Source organism: Staurois parvus, unplaced genomic scaffold (assembly GCF_062004578.1).
Source record: "Staurois parvus isolate SC_StPar_1 unplaced genomic scaffold, SC_StPar_1.0 ptg000605l, whole genome shotgun sequence".
Taxonomy (NCBI): Eukaryota; Metazoa; Chordata; class Amphibia; order Anura; family Ranidae; genus Staurois; species Staurois parvus.
In genome coordinates this window covers 518,470-529,774 of record NW_028318401.1, presented here as the reverse complement: position 1 = coordinate 529,774, position 11,305 = coordinate 518,470, and the positions used below count along the sequence as shown (strand labels likewise).

Here is an 11,305-nt window from a genome sequence, read left to right as displayed (position 1 = left end):
CTTGTCTGCGCGCCTTCCCAAAGATCCCCGCTCCGTCGCCGCACATGTCGCCGCCATTTTTGGAAAAATTTTGATTCGCGCATCCGAAGTCTGCTAATTTTCGGATTCGTCGCGAATCGAAATTTTCCTAATATTCAAAACGAATTCCACTTCGCCAAGTTCGATTCGCTCATCTCTAGATATAAGGTATTATCCTGCCTTTGACTTGGTAACCGCCTTAACTGAGATCCAGAAATGGGAAGATATGGAGGTGAGAACCAACACTTCTGTCAAGGTGGTTGATTAAACAAGTTGTGTAATGGCTGAAAGAGTCCTTAGATCTGGTGAGTGAACTGGAAGTGTCTGAAGGAGTCATTAGATCATGTGGATTAGCTGGAAGGGATGCCACTTAGGTTCAATCTGTTGATTAGGTTGAATCTGTTTTCCAGCTCTGCTCCATATAACACAAGACTTCAGTCGGTTTGCTCCTCTGACTGTAGTCCACAGCTAAGAGACATCCAAACATTCTCTGCAGACATGTGGGCAGTTTGTTCCATGATGCTGGGGGGTCATCACAATGATTGTTTTGCCAGGCAACAAATCTGCTGAATCTTTTGTCTTTATCTGTGGCCACCTTCCAGGGAAATTTTCCTGTGATCAGGCAGTAGAGGAGCACTCCAAAACTCCATACATCCAGAGTGGAGTCTACAGCCAGTTCTTCCTGTCCAGTGAGTTCACACATCTCAGGGGCCCTGTAGGAGGTGCTGCCAGACTTAGATCTAATCACTGTTCCTTTCATACCAGTAAGGCCAAAGTCAGTGATTTTCACACAACGACACTCCTGGTCAAATACCAAAATGTTTTTACATTTTATGTCCATGTGCACCAGTCCTTTCTCGGCAATAAATTCCAGAGCACTGAAAATCTGCATGGCACATCTTTTAACATTGTCTTCTAGAAGTCCAACCTGGAATATAAAAAAAAAAAGTTATTACCCTGAAATAGAATGATCCAGAAAATTGCTAAAATTCGGAATCAGCTGGAATCAGACTTACATTGCGTACAATTATAGAGGACAGGTCACCAACTGGTGCCGCCTCTAGGCCAAATACAAAGTGGTCTTGGGTCTTGAAGGCCATGTCAAAACTCCTGATGATGTTGGGATGAGAAGAAAGGTAGGAGGACAAACTGAACTCTATCAGAAATTGCCTTTTACTTGTTCTTTTCTTTTCCATGATCTTCAACGCCATCTTCTGATCTGTAAATAGGACATGATTAGATTGATATTAAGCACAGCATTTGTGTACATATATATTTAAATCATGTTATGGGTATGGAGAGATGTATAAAATTAAAACATCATGTATAACTGGGCACTTACTTGTTTCTTTGTCCTCCACCAGCAGCACTGAACCATGTCCTCCACTTCCAAGTTCCTTTATGAGGTGGAATCTCTCCTGTAAGTCTATCTCCTGTAGACCTTGTGACGATGAGGAGACAAGTCCTTTCAGAAGGATCTTCACATCGTGGGCAGCAGAAGCCATTTTGATCTGGAGAAGACAGAACAGTTTTTAGCCCTTATTCAGATAACACCTAAAACCCCCTAAATAACATGTAAAATATCCTTCTCGTAATACAACCAAACACACCACATAATAAAACATACTAAAATATTGACTTAAAGTCTTCATTTGTACCAACTATATGTACAGGCTGGTAGGGAATAACATGGAAGATGTGGTTGATAGAAAAAGCTCCAATTAAATTCACATTTTCATAAACACATACAACTGAGGGCCGATATAAAACTACAACATTACTATATACAGCTCAGTTATATTTGTGTATTGATTGACAAGTGTCATTCTCTAATAGTAAGGAAGTAACAAAACATTCCTTATAATAGTACAAATATAATGACTTACCTTAGGAAATGTTGAGATGACTCTTCAATGTATCCTGCAAAGTGTTCCTCTGTTATCAGGCTTCACTGATTTCCAGGTGAGATCTTCAGCTATTCTACAATGTCACCCTAGATCTGGTGTTGAAGAGGAATGAAAGAGGGAAGAGAAGGTCACCTTTTAAATGGGAGTTTAAATGGGGGGGTAAAGTTGAAGCATTCTGATTGGCTGCCTGGGAATTTTCATACGTTGTACAAGTAAGCCAACATTGTTTTTGCCAATTTGCATTTGAACTGATCACTTGTAGACTGTAATCAGAATGTGAGAATGAATACAAAGAAACAAGGAAGACTTGAGGTTCAGGAGTATCAGCGTTTGCTGGGCTATAGATGATCACTTTATATACAGTATTCCATTCTACTGGAATATGAAATGACATTTTTCATTTTGCTGTGGAGCTCCTGGTGAGAAGGTTCGGTGTGTGTATGTGATTTTTCATTTCCGGGTAGGGGACGCACAAGCCGTGTGACCGCACCCTACCCATGCCACCATTCGCAGCTGCTCCCAGCCGGTGATTAGTCGCTGGCATCCGGTGATTGCTGAGCATCTTCGATGGGGAGGAGAACTGTTTGTAAACAAAACCATTCTCCTCCCTGTCAGCTCGTGCACACTGCACAGCACAGCCATCCAAATCACTGTGCTTACAGACACAGCCCTATAATAAAACACAACCAGCACACAGGTAACCCTTTGATCACACCACATGTTAACCCCTTCCTGCCCAGTGTCATTAGTACAGTCAGTGTTTTTTTTTTTTTAGCACTGATCACTGTATTGGTGTCACTGGGGATGTTAGTGACACCAAATCCATTTCCCCCAGTGTCAGAATGCCCGCTGCAGTCCCGCAGTCCCGCTATAAGTCTCTGATTGCCACCATTACTAGTAAAAATAAAAAATAAAAAATCCCAGTGTATATACCGCCATTTGTAAATGCTATAACTTTCAAGTAAACCAATATTGTATTACACATATTTGGATTTTTTTTTTTAGCAAAGAAATGGAGTAGAATATATTTTGCCCTAAATTTGACAATTTTATTTTATATATTTTTTTACTGGACATATTTAATAGCAAAAAAAGTCCAAAATTAATTGTTTTTTTCTCAATTATAGTGCAAAAAAAAAAACACGCACAGACAATCAAATACCACCGAAAGAAAGCTCAATTCATGGGAAAAAATGGACGTAAATTTTATTTGGGTGCAGTGTTGCATGACCGCGCCAGTGTCAGTTAAAGTCATCAACTCAAAGGGTTAATTGTGTGTTGAGAGTGATTTACTATGGGGCTGTGTGCGTGCGTCACTGTAATCACACGAGCTGAAAGGGAGGAGAACTGTTAGTAAACAAAACAGTTCTCCTCCATGGCGGAGATCGTCGGTAATCATCAGGTGTCGGCGAGTAATCACCGGCGAGGACCTGGTGATTGACAGCCGCGGCCCCTATCTGGAAATGCAAAATCCTGTGTGTGTGTGTGTGTGTGTGTGTGTATATATATATATGTATATATATATATATATATATACTTTTTTTTTTTTTGTCATTCTCAGATGTCCTGATAGTTGGTTAATACAACCACAGTTTCAGGAAAGAAAATCGCTTGATTCCCATATCAACACAATCAGTGTTGATGGAAGAATTCCTTCCATGGAGCTATTGTGTTCTCTCGGTGGGGATAGGGGGTGGGAAGTCATCCCCACTGGGAGAATACAGTGATTTCTCTTAGCGGCTATATTACCCTCTAGCAATGATCACATGGAAAACCAGATAGGTTGGATGCACCCACTTTTGATCGATTGGTCATCTTAGGTACTGTACATTCAGCCTGCCTATACTTAGGTTGAATCTTGACCATCTGAGATTTGAACCTTCTATGGCGGGCTTTAGTTATAAAGCTTTCCATGCTAGATATGGCAGCCGTTTCCAGCAGATGGTGCCCACAGTTTCCAAGTAAACCTTAAAACTTTTCAAAGCTCCACTAACCAGTTGAGAAAATGCAAGAAAATAAGTGATAGAAAAATAAATGACACAAATAAAAAAAAAATATATATATTTTTTCAAGCCATTAGTCTGAGACTAATATTCAGTACACCCAAGGTGTTGGAGCACAGAAATTTACCATAACAATAAGATCTACCCTGAATGGTTTCAGCCTACACCCAACAGACAATACACAGAGGAGGAACTGAAGGCAATGGTGATGGGATTTGGTAATTACAGTAAACAAACAATAGTAGAGGTGAACACCCAGACACTCAGCAGAAACAATTGACAATGACAATGGCTACCATTTCCCCCAACAACAATGTTTTGTAGTGTATACCAAAAGAACCTAAAAATACTCCATACTCTGGTCCACTGACCACACACAGCTTTATACACTAGAAAGTTTTTACAATGCACAGAGAAAAAAAATAAAACTATAATTTATCTGCAACATCTGTATTCACTTTATTCATTTTCTACAAAGTTCCACTTTTCCAAAAATGAGGATGCTAAAATGTGTGCATTACCAAACATCCTCCCTGCTACATTTAGCTTTAATTTCATACAAATACAATGCATGTCAATAAAACAAATCACAATAAACTAAAACAAGTTTTTAAAAAATAAAAATCTGTCAATTCATGATTTTTTTTTACCTTAATAATATAATAAACAAAAAAAAATCAAAATCAAACAAGCAAAAAAAACATTTCCTCTTCAGTATACTATTATCCCTATTAAATTGACCAGCTTCAGTTGGTTCTTCCAATATCCTTTTCCTGAATATGGCAATCCAGCAATCTAGTAATATAGAAGGTAATTATCAAGCATGTTCTACTATCCAACCTGTTAGGAATTCCCTCTTTCCTGGAATCCTTATATTCTTATTTCTTATATGCCGCGCGGCGTCTGGGTGTGGCACGGGCTCGATCGATCGGGCAATCAAAGTAACCAGGCACACAGGTCGGATACAGGAAGATTGCAAAGTTTATTACGTACATTACAGCTTATAAAGGCAAAAACCACAAACCCAAATTATCCAATAGTAAGACAAACTCAAATTATCCAATAGTAAGACAAACTCAAATTATCCAATAGTAAAGCGTACCTTTAACTTCTACCCAGATACTAGACAAGGTGCACCTTTTACTTAAACTGTTAAAATGTTAACCTCAGTCAGTACATCCGGCCATTGTTGGCTGTGTCCCCAGATCTCTTATCTGAACATCTATCTATGTTTTGTACGATATTTTTCAGACACCTGCAGTCTAGCGTTCTTCCTGTAACATTTTGTGGTTGTACTTGTTACATACATATACCATTTAAAATTTTCCATATAAGCTCGAAAATAATGCTGACAGTTCTTATAACATGTACTTGAGACATAATAATTTCATCTACTTAAAGCATCACTCTAACTCTAATCACAATGCAAGCATAATGAATACAAAATGGTATACCTGAATCAATAGCCCTAGCTCATATTTCCCTACAACCCCCTCTTTGATCATATTGAACCTTTGTTCAACATGATCACTCAGAATACCACAACTCCTCTCTGGATTGTCCAAACAAAGCAAGCCTGGAGCTATCTGTTGGAGAGGTGGAGTCTGGGCTCTTGTGCTTAACTGCTAGCATCATAGTCTTACCCACTCCTCTTTTGAAAACTTTAAATAAATAAAAACTGCAAAAAGAAGTGCTAGTGTATAAAGTGCAATTAATTATTTTATAAATCTTTGGAATAACTCGGTACCACTTCCGAATATTTTGGCACCTTCCATTATTTGATTGGTTGTCAGAAGAAAGGGGGTCCTCCGTTATCTCGGAATCCCCTTTGTCCTGAGAGTCATCTTCCTCCGGGTCTTGAGGCCTTTGGGATGTAAGCTGTCTATGTCTTATAGGATTCTTTCATTTGTCATCAGTAAGTCTCATTTTGAATCAAAAATGTGCACTAAGTGGATGAAGGTTCATTCAGTGTTTTAATAGATGGATCTTCTAGCATACTGATCATATGTATGTTAACAGTCTCAGTTATGTATAACCCAATGTCTGTGGGTCAGTGGGATGCAATGGGGTGGGGTATCCATTCATCCAACAGGTAAAAGTGTGCTGTTGTGCTGGGGGTATCAGTTTCAAGAGTTCTGGGGCGGGATGTCAGGGGCATAGAAACTGTGTTCTCTTGTTCTGGCGAACCTCTTGGGGAGTCCCTCATTTCCAGGTATTTCTTCAACCTCGATGCATGGATCCATTGTGGAGTCTGGTCAGTTAGAACTGCTGTTCTGGCGACTTTAAGGACTTCAAATAGGCCTTGAAAAATGGGTCCCATCTTTTCCCTTGCAGCCAGTTGTTTGATCAGGACTTTGTCACCCGGCAGGAATGGATGAGTGGGATCTGTGGAAAGAGGAGGACAGGTGACAGACATCTTTTCTTGGTTTTCAGATAACACACTTACCAGATGTTTTACGTATTCCTCCTGTAAAGCAGAAAGGTTAGTTTCGTCACCTGGGGTTTGGCAGTCATTTGGGGGTCTACCCATCAGTATTTCATATGGGGAAAGTCCAGTCTTTATTAGGGGTGGTCCTAATTTGGTAAAGAACTGCGGGGAGATATAGCAGCCAGTTCTTTAAAGTTCCCCCTGTGGCTTTCTTCAGTCTGTCTTTTATTGTCCTGCTCATGAGTTCTTGAAATCTTGCATAAACAATGTCATGTTGTGTGTGGGTGTGGATGACTCGGCTGCTTCCTTTGCTGCTCTGTCTGCTAAATTGTTACCTCTGGCTAACGGATCATGTTATAATCATGTACTACCCCACATGCATATCTGCTCTCAGTATAAATGTTCACTCTTTGGTCAGCAAAAAGTTGACAGGCGCGCGTTAGCGCGACTAACTCAGCTTGTTGTGCTGAATTAGCATGAAGCGGTTTGGCTTCAATGACTATGTCTGGTAGCATCACTACAGCATAACCCGTTTGGTAGGTATGATCATCTGGTCTGACACAGCTGCCATCAACAAAAACATCTATAATGCCCGATTGGGGTATGTCCTTTAGATCATCACTGGGTGAAGTATTGTCTAACATCATTTCCTCACAGTCATGTAGAGGGGGTACAGTCACCATTTCTCCTCCCGTCTCACCCAAATTTAGCAGCATGTGTAGCAACCTAAGCACCGGAGCCATTTCCGGACAAGTTTTAAACAGCAAGTTGACAGTGCTGGGAAAGATCACTTCATACCCACTCAGTCTCTGTGCTGTCATGTGCTGTGTTGTCATATTGTGCAATAGCACTGCTATTGAATGTGTAGTGTATAACACAGTCGGTGATCCCTGTGTCAGTTTACTTGCATCCTTTACAGCCATTGCACAAGCAGCCATCGCTTGAAGGCAATGAGGCATGCCCAAAACCACACAAGGCAACTTCTTAGAAAGGTAAGCCACTGGTCTATTTTTCCCACCGTGTTCCTGTGTGAGTACGGCTGCAAATGCGTCCGCTGACACTACACTGGAAAGCTGACACTCCTTCTCATAGTCCGGCAGTGTTAAGGCTGGGGCATTAGTCAGTGATCTGATCAGTCTACCAAAAGCCTCCTTCCTCTCCGGGGTCCACTCTATCTGTTGTGGGGCCTCTTGTTTTGTTGTATCCCTGAGAATCGAATCAGTGGGAACAGTCAGGTATCCACTGCCTGCAATACACTATTGACCCAAGGAAGGACATCATTGCAGCCTTGGTTGTTGGCAGTGTGAGGGACATTAGGGCTTTTACCCTGGCTGGGGAGACAGACCTGTCTCCTCCTGAAATCAGGCAACCCAGGTATTCCACCTGTTCCTGTACCCATTGTATCTTCTTTCTTGAGGCCAAATGGCCCTTTCCGGCTAGGTAATCTAGCAAGTGTCTTGAGTCTACCTCACAGTCTTCATGGCTGACCATTAGGTCGTCTGCGTATTGGAGTAAGGTGGATCCCCTCTTTGGCTCCCAACTGTCTAAAGATGCTTTCAATACCATTGAGAAAGCAGCGGGACTATCCCCATAGCCTTGAGGAAGACAAGACCAGGTCAACTGACCATCGTCCCATTGGAAAGCAAACATGTTCAGGGCATTTACTTCAACCGGAATGCTAAAGAAAGCATTGGAAAGGTCTATTACAGTGTAGAATCGCGAGCTACTGGGATTAGCCCCAAAAATTGCCGTAATATCTGCTACCAATGGAGGTAGGAGAATAATTGTTCCTTCCTGAGATCCTGGACTAGCCTCAATGAACCATCTGCTTAATTAATAGGTGTGTTCCAGGGACTTATTGTCGGTCTGAGAACACCCATGTCAGATAAATTTGTATGGCTGGTCTTATACCCTCTATCTTTTCTTCAGACAGGGATACTGTTTTTGAAAACAAGGGACCGCATCTTGTTTTAAGTTTGGCTTGTAAGGGGTGCAATTGACAAAGCCTACTGCAGTTTTGTCCTCCGCCCAAATCGGGTGGGAGGTCAGGTCATTTGGTAGAAGTATGTAAAGTCCTATATGGTCCTTTCTCTTTGGATTAGTCAGTTCACACATTTTAGTCTTAGCTGTCAGTCTTCCTTGATTGTCAAATGTTATGCTGATCATGAGCTCAGACATTAATTCTCTACCCATCAACGCAACCGGGCACATGGGCAGGACTGCAAAGGTTAATTTTGCAATGAGTATGTCATCTGGGGTTAGGACACAAGAATTTAAGATCCTTAATCAATCCCACTGGTAAGGGTACCTGTACCTTTGTGTCCCCTACTGTAATCAGTGGAAGTGTTATGTTTGATTTCTGGTCTTTCTTTGTTTTCTGTTCAACCATTACAAGTTTGTCTTCTGTTGCTATCTGTTCTACTGTTTCATCTGCCTTCCCTTGATCAGTCAAAATTTTCCTTTCTGCTAGATTCATCTAATGCTTTCTGGTGCTCGGCTTCCCTTTCTTTATCTTCTGTTTGTTCCCTCTCCTTCTCTCTCTCCACCTTTGATACCCTTCCTCATCCACCTTTCTCTGTCCGTCTTTCTCTACTGCTGTCCCGATAACCACTGCAGTTGTCAGTGAACCCAGATCCGGATAAATAGTCAACGGATCATTTGTTTTAGGCTTCTCATGGTCTGTCTCCTTCTCCGCCAAGTATAATACATAGGGCGGGGGTGCAGTCAGAGCAGGTGGGGGTGGTAGGTCAGGTATGAGGACACTATTGTCATAGGCTGGAGGTACCGTCTTTTTCACATATATGTGGGAAGTCAGGGGAAATCTAGTTCTATATTCTTTCAGTGCTTTTTCACATTAAACATTAAAACGTTTTTTTCATATAATTTTCATCCCAGACACCGGGGGGGGGGTAATTATGTTTCGGATGTACCCCACAAATTTTCTCTACCTCCTCCCACTGTTGCTCTGAGCCAGGACCCGCCAGGGCCAAACAACTTATTTCAAGTTGGCTTGCTCTTTTCCTCACCAATTCCCAAAATGGGTCCACCTAATATTCCCCACAGGTGCCTGCTATATACATGTAAGGACATGGTTTTGTCTGCTCACCTTCAGACTCCTCCTTGCCCAACTTATTTCCCATATCTACTTATCAATTAGAAAACAATTCGATAGAAAATGAATACAATAGATCAGATCAATATACACATACACAATGAAATCAACAAGTAACACAATTCATTTGCATTATTCAATAACACGGGGTAATTATATAGATCCTATATACAATATCAGTAAAAACATGAGGATGCAGACAAGGATATGGACACCAGTCACACGTTACTCTTGCAATACGCCTAATTCACACTTCAAACATTTAACAAACAATTATCCACAATACAACGTTGCTTTTATATACAATTAGCACCGGCACACCTCAGACATTTCCCTAAAAACGGAACTTAGCTCCGTTTTGTATTTCCCTGCCTCTTTTATCTCTTTTCCTTTATTGAGCGAGAACAGAACCCCTCAATGTTTCCTGTACAGTCTGTACAGTCTAAACTGTCACAGATCTGATCAACCTGCGGAGAACGAGTCTGACCCTACCCGCAGTTAAAAATAAAAACCTCTATTTACGGCGCGAGACAGAACCCCGCCTTTATGTAACTCTAAACTACACTATTGGAGCGAGAACAGAACCCCTCCATCATAAAACACTAAACTACACTATTCTAGGAGCGAGACAGAACCCCTCCTTTATGTACCTCTAAACCTCACTATTGGAGCGAGAACAGAACCCCTCCATCATAAAACACTAAACTACACTATTCTAGGAGCGAGACAGAACCCCTCCTTTATGTACCTCTAAACCTCACTATTGGAGCGAGAACAGAACCCCTCCATCATAAAACACTAAACTACACTATTCTAGGAGCGAGACAGAACCCCTCCTTTACAAGACACTAAACTACTTTCAGTTTCACTTTGCGTGAGACGTCACCGTATCCAGAGAAGGCAATATCATAATATATCAAAGGTATATTGAAATGATATTACTCACCTGGATTAGCGGGACCCCACTTCTGGTACCAGCTGTTAGGAATTCCCTCTTTCCTGGAATCCTTATATTCTTATTTCTTATATGCCGCGCGGCGTCTGGGTGTGGCACGGGCTCGATCGATCGGGCAATCAAAGTAACCAGGCACACAGGTCGGATACAGGAAGATTGCAAAGTTTATTACGTACATTACAGCTTATAAAGGCAAAAACCACAAACCCAAATTATCCAATAGTAAGACAAACTCAAATTATCCAATAGTAAGACAAACTCAAATTATCCAATAGTAAAGCGTACCTTTAACTTCTACCCAGATACTAGACAAGGTGCACCTTTTACTTAAACTGTTAAAATGTTAACCTCAGTCAGTACATCCGGCCATTGTTGGCTGTGTCCCCAGATCTCTTATCTGAACATCTATCTATGTTTTGTACGATATTTTTCAGACACCTGCAGTCTAGCGTTCTTCCTGTAACATTTTGTGGTTGTACTTGTTACATACATATACCATTTAAAATTTTCCATATAAGCTCGAAAATAATGCTGACAGTTCTTATAACATGTACTTGAGACATAATAATTTCATCTACTTAAAGCATCACTCTAACTCTAATCACAATGCAAGCATAATGAATACAAAATGGTATACCTGAATCAATAGCCCTAGCTCATATTTCCCTACACAACCTAATGCAGAGTAGCTGCTTATTTCCTGCATTTCCTCCACATTTGGTCTATGATTCCCTATGCCTTGCTCAATAAAGTACTGGAAGTATGGGACACACTGGTGAGGCCACCTCCTTACCTTTACTATGGCACCCCAAAAACACTTCATTACCCTTAGAGAAGAAAATCTGGATTTTACCAACATCAGGGGGTTTATTAACCTTTTCA

General features: G+C 41.0%; 1 protein-coding gene and 1 long non-coding RNA gene across 2 annotated transcripts; both read right to left on the bottom strand.

Annotated features, from left to right (window-relative positions):
* Positions 1-406: 406 nt before the first annotated feature.
* Positions 407-1,523, bottom strand: LOC149449736 (serine/threonine-protein kinase SBK1-like). The gene is made up of 3 exons (XM_089692812.1): positions 1,361-1,523; positions 1,035-1,237; positions 407-946 (listed from the first exon to the last, which is right to left on the bottom strand). The coding sequence occupies exons 1-3, from the start codon at positions 1,521-1,523 to the stop codon at positions 407-409; spliced, it is 906 nt and encodes a 301-aa protein (XP_089548938.1).
* Positions 1,524-4,891: 3,368 nt separating this feature from the next.
* Positions 4,892-11,100, bottom strand: LOC149449735 (uncharacterized). The gene is made up of 2 exons (XR_016315372.1): positions 10,415-11,100; positions 4,892-6,313 (listed from the first exon to the last, which is right to left on the bottom strand). It is a non-coding gene; the product is annotated as an uncharacterized LOC149449735 (long non-coding RNA).
* Positions 11,101-11,305: the final 205 nt, after the last annotated feature.